The 17,582-nt window shown below is 37.6% G+C and overlaps 1 protein-coding gene across 1 annotated transcript in view; it reads right to left on the reverse strand.

Annotated features, from left to right (window-relative positions):
* Positions 1 to 17,582, reverse strand: part of PKHD1 (polycystic kidney and hepatic disease 1 (autosomal recessive)) — a 722,421-nt gene that overhangs the window by 20,767 nt on the left and 684,072 nt on the right. Inside the window, 2 exon segments of the mRNA XM_006835767.1 lie at positions 5,097 to 5,255; positions 8,280 to 8,387. Of these exon segments, the coding sequence (XP_006835830.1) occupies positions 5,097 to 5,255; positions 8,280 to 8,387 (267 nt within the window).

The following is a 17,582-nucleotide window of genomic DNA, read 5'->3' on the forward strand; positions in this document are numbered from 1 at the left end:
ACACTGAAGGAAGAAGTTCAAGCTGTACTAAAGTCATTGGCAAAATGCAATGTTCCAGGAATTGACCAAATACAAACTGACATCGTCTGAACTCCAGTCACAGCAATAGAGGCACTCACTCGTCTTCTTATGCAAAAAAAAAAAAAAAAAAAAATGAACGCAGAAATCATGGAACAACATTATTCATATCAAATACAAGTAAAATTATTCTGATTCTAAAGTGATACATGCTAATTTTAGAAATTTGAAGCATATAGAAAGATATAAAGAAGAAAATAAAAGCGACTACTATACATTTATCTTAATAAATTCTCCTACAATTCTTTTACTATTTAATTTTTTGGGAGGGGTGGATAGGAGTAAGGGTTAGGGTTGGGACTGTGACTAGGTCTTGGCTAGACCTGTTGTTGTTATTATGTGATGTTGGATGGGTTGTACTCATAGCAACACCATATACCGTTTCCAACAGCACATGATGAGTTTGAACTGCTGAACTTTTGGTTCCCGTTACAGTGCTGATCCCACAATGCCACACCAGAAGTTCAAGTACTTCATTTATTATTACAGTTATGGTTAGGACTAGAGTTAGTGTTAGGGGTAAGGGTTGGGCCAGGGCTGGGAATAAGTCTTAGTCTAGTTTTTAGGGTCATTGTTAGGTATTTATTACTTATTTACATAGTTATCTTAAAATAGGTCTGATTGCCTCTTCATTTGAAAGTTCTGTAACTACATTATTCTCTCCTTTTACTTTATATTTTTGTTGTTGTTGCAACTGTATCTCTGCTTCTCTCTTTTCAGTCTTACAGTTCTGTTTTACTTTGCATACTCCTATATCAAGCTTGAGTCCAGGTGATACTGTCATGTATGTTAGTCACATGTTGTTGTCTGTTGTTGTTGGTTCTCTGTTCCAAACAATTCCTTTTACTATTTTTTTTTTGTAAGGTTGGTCTTGTTTCTACAAACTCTTTTAATGTCTGTTTGTACGAAAATGACTTAATTTCACCTCATGTTTGGTGGACAGTTTTGTTGGATATATGATTCTTGGTTGACTACATTTTTCTTTCAGAGTTTTATATATGTCATTCCACTGTATTATTGCCTGTATGATTTCTGCTGAGAAATTAAAGTTCAGTCTTACACTTTCTGCTTTGTAGGTATCTTCATTTTTTCTGTGCTGCTATCAGGATTCTTTCCTTGCCTTTGGTTTTGAAAAGTTTGATTATACTATGTTTTAGTGTTTTACTTTTGAGGTCTATCCTGTTTGGAGTTTGTTCAACTTCTTGAATGGCTATCTTCTCATTTTTCATGATGTTAGGGAAGTTTTATTCCAACAACTCTTGGACAATATTCTCCATTGGTTTCTTTGTTTTTGTTTTTGTCTGTTCCTGTTTTGGATTTCCTATCACATTACGAATCGGGCTGCGAACCTTAAGGTCAGTGGTTCGAAACTACCAGCTGCTCCGTGGGAGAAAGATGAGGCTTTCTACTCCCGTAAAGATTTACACCCTCGGAAACCCTGTACAGGGTCGCTATGGGTCGGAACCGACTCGAAGGCACTTAACAACAGCAACAACAACATCACAAGTAAGTTATTCCTCATGATAGTGTCTCACATAAATCTTAGGCCTTCTTCACAAATTTTTTCGTTCTTTTTTTCTGATTGTTCCCCTAGTAGATGACTGATTCTTCAAGCTCAGTAATTCTTGTTTCCATTGATTCCTTTCTATTCTTTGCCCTTTCCTTTCTGAAGTCTTAGTGTTTATCTTCTGGCTTTCTAATTGCTGATTTTGTTTGTCTCCCATTTTTTCAATTATATGTCAAGTGGTTTCCTGATTTTTACTGTAGTTTTGTCTATGTTTTCCTTGATTTCATCTGTAGTTTTCTCAATCATTCTCTCAGTCTGTTTAGGTAGCCTATTTAGCATTCTTTTGAAGTCCTTATCAGGTAGTTCCAATACCATTTCAGGTGTTACATTTTTTTTAGCCCTGTATTTTAATCACTTGTTTGAGGCACTCTGTCTGCTTTCTTTGTTTAAGCTGAAATTGTTTGTTTTCGCTGAGACATTGTGGTGTCAAATTTATATTTAGCTGATGATTGTAAATTGGTGTGCTCTCAAGCACTCATCACTGATCTTGTGGGTATGTAGAGACCATGAGTGTGAACACATAGTTTGTGTTCAAGTGGTTCAAGGCAGGTTTACACAGAGGCATTATTGCAGGCACGTGACCCCAGGCAAAGCAGAAATTGTGCAGGAGGGGTCCCACTGGCCTTTGGGTTTGCCAGGGTGGAGACCAGCCATGTCTCCATCTACTCAGGGGCATGGGAAAAAAGGAGAACTGTAACTTCTTGCTGTGAGCTTCTAGCCTTGTCCTGTGCCCACCAGCTGCTGGCAAAAGCTCAAAATGACTGTTTTACTCCACATCAGCTCACTGTCTACCTGTTTTTCTTCCCTATCACTGCTCCTATTCTGCTTCCTCTCCCAGTCAGCATCCATCTACCACTAGGTCCTATCCTCTGATGCTCAGGGTTCCAGGATCATCACCTGTATCTGTTCCACTCTGTCTCCCACATCTTTGTGGAACAGGGACAACTCAGTGCATCCGTTTACTCTGTCTTCTTGTCTCAGGCCCCACCTTCACGATTTAACTTTTAAAACAAGAGTGTGCATCCAATAAAGGTCAATTGGCGTAAAATAGTCCAAGAACACAATGTTCAACATCTTACTTTGATAAGTAGCAACTGGGGTCTTTAAAGCTTGTAAGTGGCCATCTAAGGTACAACTATTTTGCAGAGGAAAGAAGAATAAAGAGAATTGAAGACACATGGACCATGTGAACATCAGTCTCTAGGATCCTGAGATCAGAATATCTGGATAGTGTCCAGTTACTATTACCTACTGCTCTGAAAGGGATTACATTAGAAAATCCTGAACAGAGTTGGAGAAAAATATTTAACAAAAATCTAAATTATAAAAATAGTTCGGGCATACTGGTCGGATAAACACCAGTGGAACCCCGGATACCCTATATCACCCTTTAAGTCTGGAAAAAAACTTGCCACATGGCTCATATGTGGCCACAACATCATGAATATTAGAACTATAATGGAAATTGGAGAACTGATTGTCCCAACCTCCTATTTTCCTTTTATATAATCTGAAGTCTAGCAAGACAAAATGCTCATCCAAAGTCAAGAAAGAACATAGAGTTGTCATTTTCCCTCATTCAGAATTAAGGAATCTGGAAGAAAGAACATAGAGTTGCCATTCTACCTCATTCAGAATTAAGGAATCTGGGGACAGGGTTATCAGCGGCTGTGTAAGAACCACTTGACTACAGTAGATTTAAAACAAAACAAAATGAAAACAAATTCAATAAATAGAGAATGTCACAGACAAAAATACAAATTTTCTGAACAAACATGTTATTCTTTCACAATCAGAAAGATTTCCTTTCCAAATACTGCAGCCCTCTTGACCCCTCCCTTCTCTGACTCCCACTGACCTTAGGGTATCATCAAAAGGGGTCAGAGGTAGAGGCAGGGGTGAGATCATTGACTCTTTCTTGTTCTCTGTTTCATGGATATTATTCTCATGTCTGCAGCTAGATCCTCTTCCAGAGTATATAATCCTACCACCTGCTGAATGACCCTCTGATGGATCAAACAAGATTTATATGATCACTGGAACCCAGAGACCAAACCTCAAACTTACATGCAGCTTCTCTTTCCTTCACATATAAGTGTGAACATTGTGTGTTTAACAGTATGAGACCCTCACATTTTTCTAACACCCTGAAGGATCGTATCAGCAAAGCAATAGGCAACACTGGAAATACTACTCCTAGTTCCTGATAGGGTTGATATAAGTTGGTATTTGTAGCCCAAAGACCCTAAAGTAAAGGAAGAAGAGCAACAGAGTCTCTTTCTAGCCACAAGTTATCCCAGTCTGATTTCTGAGGCTTAGGATTGGAACTGACTTCCCAAGGGTGAACAGTGGTTGGCTTCCTCTCAGAAAAGTGCTCAAATGATTACTAAGGAACTGCAGGTGTCCTTTATCAATGATCTTCTACATAGAAAGTAACTTGATTATTTAAGACAAGTCCTGGTGTGCTACTGTAGGATAAAAACTGGCCTGATAACCGCAAGGGCAGCAGTTCAACTACACCAGCCACTCAGTGGAAACCCTACATAGGGCTGTTATGAGTAGGAACAGACTCCACGTCATTTAACAACAACATTATTTAAGAGTAAAATCAAAACCACTTACATTTAAGTGTATAGGTTCATTTTTAAGAAAATTAAGTAGCAGGTACAGGCAACAAGCCCTGGTGGTTCAATGGTTAAGTGCTCAGCTGCTAACTGACAGGATGGCTGTTCGAATGCACCAGCTGCTTTGTGGAAGAAACAAATTTGCCCATGTTGGATCTGTTTATCTCTTCCACTCTAAAAACAATATAGTGATATAAAGAAGTCTCTTTGACACAACTTCTTTCCCACAATAGCTCTCTTTGTCTGAAACCTAGAAGATAATCTGCTGTTTCTTGGAAAATGATCAAGCACATTCTTACTTTCTATGCCCCTTGAGAAACAACACTAAGTACACTTAGAGTACAAGAGGACATTCCCCCCGACTCTTCATTTACCTTACAGAGGGTTCACTAAGCTCCTAGTGAAGCAGAGGGTTTCAGACAGTGGGATCTAGGGCCATACTACCTGGCTTCTTCATGGCCATTTGACCTTAGCATGCTACTTAACCTTTCTGTGCCTCCTTCCCACACTCTTAACAGAGACATACTATTTAGTACCTACCTTATAATTTTGCTGTGGGACATGACTAAACTCAAGTACTTAGAATCTGACCCACAGTGAGCACTCAATCAACATAAGTGTACATTATTATTACTAATATTATTTTAAATCAGGTAAGACTTGTCACACTACTATAGGGGCTGGAAATATTGACTCTATGTGGTTTGTATGTTGCAGAGTTATAGAAATTTCTCACTGGGGAAGAGAAAGAATCCTTAATTTATTATATATGATGGACTTTTTTCAAATGTTTTAACTTAAAAAAATAACATGACAAAACCATGTACTTCTGCTTTTGCTCTTCTTAAACCAGCAGCACACTAGACAGCACAGAGCCAGCCAGGAGACTGCAGAGCCCAGAGAAGCAGCCAGGACGATGGTCAGCCTCTCGGATTTAATCACAGGCAAGACAGCAAATGACCTGGATCGTGCTGTAAACTTGACGCCTGGAAAAAAGAAATTTCCAAAAATAATCTCTTAATAATATGTGAATTAATAATATGCTAATACATAAAATACATTTAGAATTATTGTTGTTTTTTTGTCTGCCTTCGAGTTGATTCTGACTCATCATGACCCAACAGGATAAACTAGAACTGCCCCATTGGGTTTCCTAGGCTGTAATCCATAGGAACCGGTCATCAGGTCTTTCTCCCATAGACTAGCTCATGGGCTCAAATTGCTTACCTTCTGGTTAGCAGTGGAGTACTTAATCATTGTGCCCCCAGGGCTCCTTATATTTATACCAGTGTCTGGCATATAGCAGACACTGTTATAGCATCAAAATTTACTAAATTAAATGACTGAATAATCAAAGCAATAATAAAACTGAGATTTATATTTCTGAAAAACTGTAAGATTTTGACAACAACATATAATCACTCTGTCCAGATCATCCACAATTAAGGGAGGAGTTACCCAATTTTCTTATTTTATTCATAACTAATAGTATGAGTGTGGTGGCTCTGTACTATAAGTTCAGGACTTTGAACCACAAGGTCAGTGGTTCAAACCCACCAGCTTCTCTTCAGGAGAAAGATGAGGCTTTTGATCCCACACAAGATTTATAGCCTCAGAAACCCTATATAGGGTTGCTGTGAGTTGGAACTGATTGATGGCAGTTAACAACCACAATACCATGAACTGCTTACCCTCCTCCAGCAATGTAAATGTTCCTTCTTTCTTGCATTCCACAAATTAGAAAAAGAGAAAAAAAAAAAAAAAGCTCTCTGTTGCAGAATGTGTAAAAAGCTACATGCTCTAAAATATGTATCCTATTTAAAATATAGAAAGATCATTTTTTTTTTTTTTTTTGCTGTGCTTTTCTTGGAATGAACCAGACAGTTTGGTTCAAAGTCAAATTCAGAACTTTAATCTCTTCACTTCTGGCTGACTCAACGCCACAACTATTATAACAAAATTAGCTAGAAAGTGTTCTCCCAAATGTACATCTTTTACTTGAGTCACAATTGCTGGCTTGTTATCAATTAGTTGTTTTCTATGAGCATCTGAATAAACTCAATCTAGCCCAGAGACAATGAATTTTATTTGAACTTCCGAGAATGAAAAATAAAATGTCCTCATTCCTTTATTCATTTTGCAATAATTGTTCAGTGCTTTTTTTTTTTTTCTTTTTTTAAATAAACAGATAGGTTACTGGTCCTATCCTTAAAAGATCTTCAAAGTAGTAAATGAAGATAGAGATACAAATATTTGTAATACAAGTCAAAATATGATACACATCAGCATAACAATGCAAATACATTGCTCTAGAAGGTTATTTTCCACTGAACACATCCCAGAGGAGGGAATATCTTCATAGGGTTTTTAAGACTGGACAAGTGCCATGAAAAGGAGCAAATATTAATTTTTATTTAGGAAATCAATGCTGAAGAGTCACAAGGATTAAGGGTGGCAAGCATTTGAGACAAATTTGGTGAGCATTCAATGTCAGGCAAAAGACCCTTGACTGCACATATTCTGAGGGCAATGAGGTGTAGAAGGGAGGTTTCTGAGCTGAGAAGTGACCTGAACCACAATGGGATACAGAAGAGCAACTCATGGAGGTGTGATGAGAGGCTGAAGTCAGGGAGACCCATTTATAAACCTAGAGAAATAATCTATACCTCCAGGTGGAAAACATTGGCTCTCAAACATTTTTAGGAACAGAAAAAAAATTATATATATATATATATATATATATATATATATATATATATATATATAATTTTTTTTTAAGTGCCGTTGATTCTGACCCATAGCGACCCTATAGAGAGTTTCCAAGGAACAGCTGGTGAGCTTGAACTGCCAACCATGCAGTTCGAGCTGCTTTGCAGTCTGGCGCAGTAACCCACAGCACCATACCAGTACAGGATTTACAAGGCTGTAAATCTTTACGGGAGCAGAAAGCCTCATCTTTCTCCCACAGAACAGCTGGTAGTTTCGAACTAAAGGTGAGATTAGCAGCCCAATTCATAATCACTACGCTACCAGAGCTCCTTACATATATACATTTGTGTTGTTAAGTCTACTAGAGTTGGTTCTGAATCATGACATTCTATTGGGTTTCAGAGGAGCAATTGGTGGGTAAGAACCACCAACCTTGTTGTTAGCTTATCCTACAGTGCTTATCCTACAGCACCACATAGGTCTGGAAAATACGGAGCTTGGTCAGGTTTACTTAGCTTCTCAGTTCCTCAATTTCTACAGAGTATTTTAATAGTAGGAATAATGATTTGGTCATTTCTCTAAGATACTAGGGAGAGGATGATAAGTGAAAATGATTACAGGCTCCCTGCTTGTTATGCCCATTGTATTGAAGTCTGTTAGAATTAAGAAAATTCACTAGTTGTCCCACAAGTGTGAATGAGAGCTACTTTCCTAAGGAATTCGAACTCTGGAAATAGACACACTTGGAAACAAGAAGTTACTCTCAGGGTCTGTTGTTGTTGTTGTTAAGTGTCATCGACCTATAGTGACCCTGAATAGGGTTTCTGAGGAGCAACTGGTGAACTTAAACTGCAGACCTTGTGGTTCAAACCAACTCGACAGTCCAGTGCATTAATCCACAGCATTAATTAATTCACAGGGTCTATACTGTTAATCAATAGGCTGTCTATGAGGGATTACAGAAGTTCATGGTTCTTACTATTTTCATTTTATTTCATTCTCCATCTACTTTTTTATAACTTTAAACTGTTGTAAATCTCCTTCTAGCAGAGCCCCATCTCACTGTAAATTATGAAAAATAATTTAATGAATGACACTAAGAAAAACTAAAAACATTGTAAGACGACTCCTTAGTCTACAAGTTTGAAGTAAAAACTAGAAGGAAGTAGTCATATAGTAAATGTGATCACCAAACCCAAATCAAAATCACAAGTGCTTCTGAGATGTTTCTATCCACAAAACATTTTACATTTTCATGGGAAGCAGATAATAAACAAAATAACACCCTGTGCTGAAATTACCTGGAGGAGAAGTGACAGTGAAAATGAAGTTCCAGTTTGATCCAGAGATCAAGACAGTCAAATTGGAGAAATTCACATAACCATCTTGAGTTTCTGCCAGGGTACACCCTACAAACAAACACACATCCACAAAACAAGTAAACACACACAAAAACAGATTTTAATCATCTTTTCAAATGCAATTTCTTCAAGTCTTCTCTGTAGAAAGATGGATGGATGATAAACTAAACTGGAAAGAAATATATAAAGCTGTTACCTAATCCATCAGGCTTTTCTTAGACAAGTGTTTTAGTAAAATAAACCAAGACAGAATATAATAACAACTACTAGTATATATTGAAAGTTTATTCTATACAGCATTGTACTTTTCTTATATACAACATAATATACTAACTAACAAGAATTCTATAAAATATGACATCATTCTAGAAATTAGGAAACAAACTCATAAAAGATTAAATGACTTGGTGCTGAGGGATTATAGTTCTAATCTGTCATATTTTGAAGTTGGCATTCTTAGTTACTACTCTGTATTGACTATTTTATTATAAAATGGCTATAAAGAAAGAAATTCTATTATTATATCTTTAGGTGGTCAGTTTCTAAGGCCTATCTCTCATCTGTTTAATGGAGCTGTAGTTTGTGTAGGTCTGCAAAAGGTTTACACTTGACTACTAACTTAATATGGTTTTGTAGGATAAGACCTGGACTGCAAGCCACTAGGCACTTCTTGGACATTCTATATAGGGTCACTATGAGTCAGAACCAAGTCAACAGCACTTAACAAGAGCAATAACTGTTAGTTGATCAAACCTAATCAAATCTAACCAACAGCACTGTCAAAGAGAGGAAGGCCTGAAGACCTTCTATAAAGATTATGGTCAAGAAAACCCTCCGGGGCAGTTATACTCTAACACATAAGGTTGCCATGAGTTGGAATTGACTTAATGAGAATGGATTTCTTGGGTTTTGCTTTTGTACATTATATGGTAGCCGATTGTTGTTAAGTGCCATTAAGTCAGTTCCAACTCATAACAACCCTGAGTAGAGTTTCACAGGAACGGCTAGTGAATTTGAACCTCCAACCTTATGGTTCAAACTGATCTTGCGGTCAAGTACATTATCCCACAGTGCTGCATCAGGATTGTAGCATAGGTATGCCAATAGACAACAAATCAGGACCACATTAGTTACCTGGAAGCATAATGGCTCTGTTGGATAAGCACTGGAGTGTGAACCGCAAGATCAGTGATTCAAACCCACCAGCCATGGTTTGGGAGAAAGAAGATGCTTTCTGCTCTTGCAAAGATCTATGACCTCAGAAACCTTATATAGGGTTGCTAAGAGTCTTAACTAACTCAGTGACACTTAACAACAACACATCAATTGCCTAGTAATGACCCGATAAGGCTACCCAGATTTAGCATCTTGGGTAGGCTTGTCTTTTGCATTTCTCTATGAAATGCAAAAAAAAAAAAAGAAAGTGCATATCTTCAAACAGTAGCTCATCCATTCATAATATGAAAGAAAGCAACTTAATTCAACATCATAGTCAAAAAGTCATTAATTAGTCTCTGACTCCACTGCCCCTAAATTACCTTGCTAATTAAAAGCTGTGGCGCTCTAGGATAAGCACTGGACTGCTAACCACAAGTTCAGTGGTTCAAACCTACTGGTAATTCCTAGGAAACGCTATACAGGGTCGCTATGTGTCAGAACCAAGATGATGGCACTTAACAACAACAATAAGAGTTCACTCTAGAAATGTCATTATGTGGTATGATAGGCATAGAGTTTGAAGGTGAATGTTTATAAATTGAGTGAGATCTCTATGGCTGAAAAGTATCATAAAGATATAATATGCTTTGTGCTACATTTTTCAATTCAATTGCTCAATCCCTTTTGTGAAAACATTGTCTTTCCTCATCAATTTTGCAGAGCTGACTAAAACTTCCTTTTTCAAAAACATCTTTTCTTTCATCTCTTCAGAGTCCCAAAATAAAGTGCCCACCAAAATGGAAATAAATAAGCCAAGACTCAAATAAATGATAGGCGTCCAAGATAAATGCAGTTTATACTCTTTAAAACCTATATGCATCAAAATTATAGTCAATAAACTCTTGCAAACAATGAACCGCAGAGTACAGATGTTCACCATGAAATCGTTTGCTGCAGTTTTTCCTTTGACAAACGTCCTTATTGTTCCCATCTTTGGAAGAATACAAAGCAGCATTTAATCGCAATGTGTCCGACGAGCACAGTGAGTCTGCCTCATAGAACAGCCGCCAAACTGCCTAATGGAAAGTGCTTTAGCACAAAATGGGTTTGCTTTTGTGTTAAATACCAGCTTGCCTCAGAGATCTCTACAAAGATTCCTATATATATCTATAATATTCTCAGATTTGAAGCATATGTGCCCAAAAGCTTAGGCAGTTGCTGCCAAGTACAGTACATTACTCCAAGGTTCATCATATCCCTGGAATGCAATTATAAAATATATAAATGCCATTGACAGACTCCCTGATCAAGTTGGTATAAACAGTGTACTGGCTGGGGGAACTGGGGATGACGTGGGGTGTTGGGCTTGAATAAAGATTGAAATTGTTATATGACTACAAGGGAATGTTACATGAATAGGCTTCTACATAGTATATGCTCCTAAAATACATTTCAGTCCAAATATTCTCCACAACTATCCATCCTTCCACTCTAAACTGTACACACTCGCAAACTGTAATACTGTTAATGCTGAGATTTTAATTTAAAAATTAAATAAAATTAGTTTTTCTACAACTAAAATCAATAAACATCAAAGTTCTGGGACACCCTGAAATAATTGTCTTTGAATACATAAATCCAATTTTTTGGTGATAGATTATAGCTTATCTTTTCATTGAAGAGTGCGCCTACTATGGCAAAAGAACATTAATTTAATTGCAGCAAAAAAGTATCAGGTTAGACATATAGTAAAAGTTGAAATATATTGAAAAATATATCCCATAGGGGCATATGCTTCAATTGTTCTAATTTTGCTTTTCTGCAGGAAATACTTAGAGGAAGTTAGATAATCCATCTCAAATGGTCTGGTGCCATTCTTTCAGGAATTAAGGAGAAGTCCTGGTGTGGCGCTGTGGGCTAATGTGTCAGATTGCATAGTCGTTTGAAACTGCAAGGTTAGTGGTTCAAGCTCAGCAGCTGCTCCTTGGAAACCCCACACAGGGTTGCTATGGGTCGGAATTGACTTGATGGCACTTAACAACAACAACAACAACTTTATGATAGCTTCAAGAGAAATTTCAACTAGATGAAACAGGGCAAAAAAGCACACATGATTTCTTCCCTACTTTGTGGCACAAACAATTTGTGTGTCTAGAAATCACACTCAGTTCATCCCTCATATTTTCCCACTGAACATTTCCAAGGTAGAAAATGATGACAATATTGACCCAAGTGGTTCCACTGGACGAAGTGAGACTTGGTATCAGTAGAATAAAATAACAAAAAGTTTGATTTGGCATTCATTTTGCACAACTGTTATATGATTCTAACTGGTAAATGATAATATCCTTAGAATAATCAAAAGAAAAATAATGAAGGAATGGGATAATTTTCAGGAATGTGACAAAGTAAAGGACAGAGTGTCAGTAAGATAAAATATATGAGTAAGATACGAAGTATAAGTAAAGTGTGGAGTATGAGTCAGGTAGCAGGTTGGGTAAGGTATTGGATGTAGTAAAGTGTGGTATATGGGTAAGGTATAGAGTGAGAGTGAAGTATGGAACATAGGAAAGTATTTGGAATATGTGTAAGATGGGGTAAAGCAGGTAGTATGAATAAAATAGCATGTATGAGTAAGCAATAAAGAGAGCATAAAGATATGGAGTATGGGTAAGATATGTTGTTGATATGAAGTGCCGTTGAATCAGTTGAGACTCATAGTGACCCTATGTACAACAGAACGAAACACTGCAGGGTCCTGTCCCATCCTCATAATTGCTATGTTTGTGTCAATACATATTGTTAAAGGATCTGCCTCTTTTACACTGACCCTTTGCTTTATCAAGCATGATTTTCTTCTTTATCAACAACAACAACAACTTCATGATAGCTTCAAGAGAAATTTCAACTAGATGAAACAGGGCAAAAAAGCACACATGATTTCTTCCCTACTTTGTGGCACAAACAATTTGTGTGTCTAGAAACCACACTCAGTTCATCCCTGATAACATGTTCCTGATAACATGTTCCTAACGGCAAAGTGAAGTCCTTTTGTGTACTCTGGTCATGTTTCTAAGGAGCACGCAGCCTGTACTTCTTTTAAGACACAATTATTTGTTGCGGTAGTCCATGGTATGCTCAGCATTCTTTGCCAACACCGTAATTATGATACAATCTTGATTGGTGAAAGTGAAGAGGACTAGAAACACTTACTGATGAAGATCAAAGACTCCACCTCAACAAGACAAAAAAAAAAAAAAAAATCTTCACAACTAGACCAATAGGCAGCATCATGATAACTGCAGAAATTTTGAAATTAGCAAGGGTTTCATTCTACTTGGATCCACAGTCAACACCCACTGAAGCAGCAGTGAAGACACCAAGCAATGTACTGAATTGAGCAAATCTGCTACAAAAGACTTAAAAAGCAAAGATGACCCTTTGAGGACGAAGGTGTGCCTGGTTCATGTTCATGTGCATGTGAAAGCTGGATACTGACTAAGGAAGACCGAAGAAAAATTGATACATTTGAATAATGGTCAAGATCTAAAATATGAGTAAAATAGACACTGTGGGAAGGCATGAAGTGTAAGCAAGGTACTGTATTTGAGTAAGATATAGAGTATGGTATAGCCTACGACTAAGATTATGAAGTCTGAATAAGGTATGGAGTTAGGTCAGGTATGGAGTTTGAATAGACTATGGAGTGGTAGTGAAATAAAGAATACAGGCAATGTGTGAAGCAGAGGACAGGGATAGATGAGTTTCGATAGTTAGGTGAGGGTATATACTGTACATATTTATTATAGCATGAAAAAGGCTAAAAGTTAATATTTTTGATGTTGCTGTACTATTTAATACCATAAGGTTATATCCTATGCATTTTCCATCCTATGCTTTCTGTCAAAAGCAACTAAAAGCATAGAAGGAAGCACAAAATGACAGCATCAAAACTTTACGTACCCTCACAATGCACTTTTGAAAGTTTAATTTTCAAATAGGTTAACCTTAGTGAGCCTTTTTTTAGTTATGTGGCTTTTTTTCTGGAATTTGTACAAGGAACATTTTGAGCTGTCTTCTTTTCTTTGGGCTTTTATCCACAAGGAGTTTCACTCTCAACTACTTGGGTTAAAAAAAAAGAAAGAAAAGAAAAGATCAAGACAAGCTAAAGAGAATCAACAACAGTATTTCACCAAAATGAGCAAACTGTAGATCGTAAAAGTGAAAGCTGTATATGGAAAGTTTATGAGAGAATCTTCAAATAATATGTTACATTATCTGGGAATTTAAAATTAAATTGTACAAAGAAAAAGTGCAGAGACACAATGAAACGATGGAAGTTTGAGGAGGAAATTACTTTTATGGGTAGGTGGAAAAGATTCAGTTTCTTAATAAATAAGTAGATAGCACAGAAAATTTATAGGCCAAAATACTTGAAAGACAACTTGAAGAGAGATAGGCAAATTTATAGATCTATTAAGAACACAAAAAGATGAAACAAGCTTTAAACAATAGGGCTTCAAAGCTATGAAATGTTTAATCATGAGATGTTGATTGCCTCCCCAAGAGAATTTTCACAAGGGGATAGTTCTGTTTTCTGTAATTGATAAGGTGTAGCTTTTCAGGGGAAAAATGTATAGGCTAAATAAAATGGTGAATTTAAAAAAAGAATCTTGGAACAAATTCATTAAAAACTACGTGGAATGAAAATTCATTATCTTGGAAACTTTATAACAACATTTTTATATCTTTCTTCTTTCAGAGACAAAGACAATATCCTCAGGTGAAGTAGATGTTGTGTACCAAATGATAGAAATAGTTCTAAGCCAAAAACAAATTAGCAGAAGAGGGAAGATTTAACACTTTCATAATGTATTTATTCCTATATATTTTGGCATTTCATATACTTGTATCTTAAGGGAGCCAGATGAATGAGCTTAGACTCATAGCCAGTGTTGAGCAAAGTACAACTGTAAAGTCATGACCTATTCTTGGAAACTAGTGAATTTACAGGTCAGATGATGTTTGAATTGAAAGTTAAGTCATATCTAAGTTTGGTAACATATTACAGACAACTCAAAACCAACAGAAATGTCCTATCTGGTTCATAAGGTGGATCTGAAATCTGATGAGCTGATTTTAAAAAGAAGTTGTTAATGCATCTTCAAAATTGTGTGTTATTGTTAAGTGCCATCGAGGCAGTTCTGACTCAGTGTCCACCAACCTTTCAGTTCAAACCAACCTTGAGGTCCAGTGCTTATCCTCTGGCATCACACCAAGCATATGAGGCCAAATGTACTGAAAGTTGTATAAACACATAAAAATTTTAATTGCCAGCAATTTGTTGTTATGAACCCTGCCTTTCATCAAATACTAACAAGTCTGAAAGGATGCATCATGGTTATGGCAGCCCATCAACCCACTGCCATCAAATCAATTCCAACTCATAGCGACCCTATATCGAATTTCTGAGATGCTACATTTTTACAGCATCCGAAAGTCTCATCTTTCTCCTACAATGATACTGTTGGGTTTGAACTACCTACTGTGTGGTAATAGTCCAGTGTTTGTCCTCTAGCACCACCAGGGCTCCTGCTACCAGCAGTAATTGCAAAAATAGCCAGTGCTTAAAACCATATTTATAGAAAAAAGGAATTGTAAAAGTTAACAAGATTACTTCCATTTACCCCGATTACAATATGAAAATACTACGTTAATAAATAACTGTACTTAAAACTGACAAGGACTAGTACCTCCTTTGTTTTACCAATACTGAAATGCATCTGCATAATACCTCTAATATATAATTTTAAAAGTTATTGTTTTCAATCCAACTAATGTTTGGAAAGATTTTCTAGTCCAAAATAATATTAATGTTTAGGTCAGAGATTTGCTTAAATTGTACTTTGGGACAGTATTATTTGACAATTCTGAATTCAAGTTAACAAAATAAACCCAATGACTCTTTGCTCAATGAGATTATATTGTAAGGATTTTTGACAACTGTTGACTGAGATAGCTCTTGGATGGATATTTTCTGAGAATGTTTTCCGTGACCCACGTTAAAAATGTACTTTTATTCATGTACTTCAGTAGTTAGGGGGTTAGAAGGATTTGACAGATGCCATGTTTTAAAATGTTAATCATCTTTGGCTCTCCATTCATAGAAGATGATTTTGGGAGACTCCCCAGCAACATCCTGTTCTTGATTACATCAGCAGGATACAAAACATATTCCTCTTCACCTCCCAGGAAGAATACCTGAGTGCTTTGATGGTCCTAAGGCTCTTTGTGTGAAGAGGAAGTTTTGTTGATGGAGAGTTTGCAGTGTTGTAAAAAACCAGCATGGATGTGAAGGGGACCTGACTTCCTCTGAATTCACAAGGGGATGGAGATAAATCACTATCAGCATCAGTCCTTGACCAATTCATACGAAGTGGAGTCTAGACATGCCTCCACCCTTTTTCTTTCCTCACAAATTCTAACACTAACTGTTGCCCTTGCAGTACTGTACTTCTCAGCTGGCTTTGATAATTCATTGCAAAGGCCACACAGAACTCAGACAATACAATTATGGGATTTATTAGAGAAGTTAACGGATTATAGTTCAAGATCAGAAATGCTCAGGACACAGTTCTTTGGTAAGGACAGCTGTTTCTTAGCTCTGTTTGCATGCAGGTCTCTCTCTGGCTCTCAGCCTGGCCTCTGCCCTGCTAAGTTAATGTCACAAAGCTCCAATGTACTCAGCTCTAGCTCCTTGGGTAGGCAAACCTGGCTTCTTATAATAAATGCCTGGAGGAACCCTACTCCATAAATGAGCCTCTTGCTAGAGAGTTGTTGTTGTTGTTGCGTACCGTGGAGTCGGTTCCGACTCATAGTGACCCCACACAGGGTTTCTGAGGCTGTAAATCTTTACGGGGGCAGACCGCCTCATCTTTCTCCCGCGGAACTGCTGGTAGTTTTGAACTGCTGACCTTGCGGCTCGCAGCCCGATTCGTAACCACTACGCTACCAAAGATCAGCTCTATTTGCCACATGGGCTGGGAAATCCACCGTGCTCTCTTGTGCTCTGGCTCTTGGTTCTATTGCTGTGTCCCCGTTGCCACTCCTCTGGTGTCACAGCTTTCTGTCTCCTGAGTGAAGGAGGTTCAACACTCAGAGATCTCAGTAACCAAAGGACACGCTTCACTCTTGGTTCTTTTCTCTTCATGGTAATGACATCCTCCTTTCCTGCTTCTGAGATGGCTCATTTTGTAACCAGCAGGACAGCAAAACCATCCAAACCATAGAGTCCAAGTTTTTACAATCACCATTAGCCTATTAATAATAACTAATCACTGAATCCTACAAGCATCTCCCCCCCACCCCTCCACTTTCTCTTATGCAGGCCCATCAGGAAAAAAAAAAAATTCGGTGACAGTTACAAAGACTATGGGTGGAAGAGTGCACAAGCAAGATCTGTGTGTTGGGAGATGTCCCTTGGACTTCATGCAGTAGAGAGAATGTTCCTAGTAGGAATAATGGTTAATGGTTTGTAGGATACACTGGACAGAGGCCAATCATAAACCAGAAATCTCTCTTTCCTATTGTCTTAAAACTCATTACACAAACCAAACAACTCTTGCTTTAATTTGCTAGTCAAAGACTTGGAGGTTCAAGGTGATTCAGAGGCACCTTGAAAGAAAGGACAGGCAATCTATTTCTGAAATACCAGTCATAATAAATCCCATGGAGCACAGTTCTATTCAGACACACCTGAGCTCCCAATGAGTTGAAATCAACTCAGCTCACAGCCTAAAATATTGATCTTTCACACAACCCAAGGACTCTGTTGTAAGTTGTTGTTACTGTTGTCAGGTGCCATCAAGTCAGAACAGACTCATAGTGACCCCATGCACAGCAGAACAAAACAATGTCCGATCCTGGGCCAACCTCACTATAGCTGCCACACTTGACACCATCAATGATGCTACCTGGCTGATCCATCTCGTTGGGGGTCTTCCTCTTTTTCTCTGACCCTCCACCTTACACAGCATGACAACCTTCTCCAGCGACTGTTCTCTCTGGACAATGTGTCCAAAGTAG

This window comes from Chrysochloris asiatica, unplaced genomic scaffold, assembly GCF_000296735.1.
Source record: "Chrysochloris asiatica unplaced genomic scaffold, ChrAsi1.0 scaffold00019, whole genome shotgun sequence".
NCBI lineage: Eukaryota > Metazoa > Chordata > Mammalia > Afrosoricida > Chrysochloridae > Chrysochloris > Chrysochloris asiatica.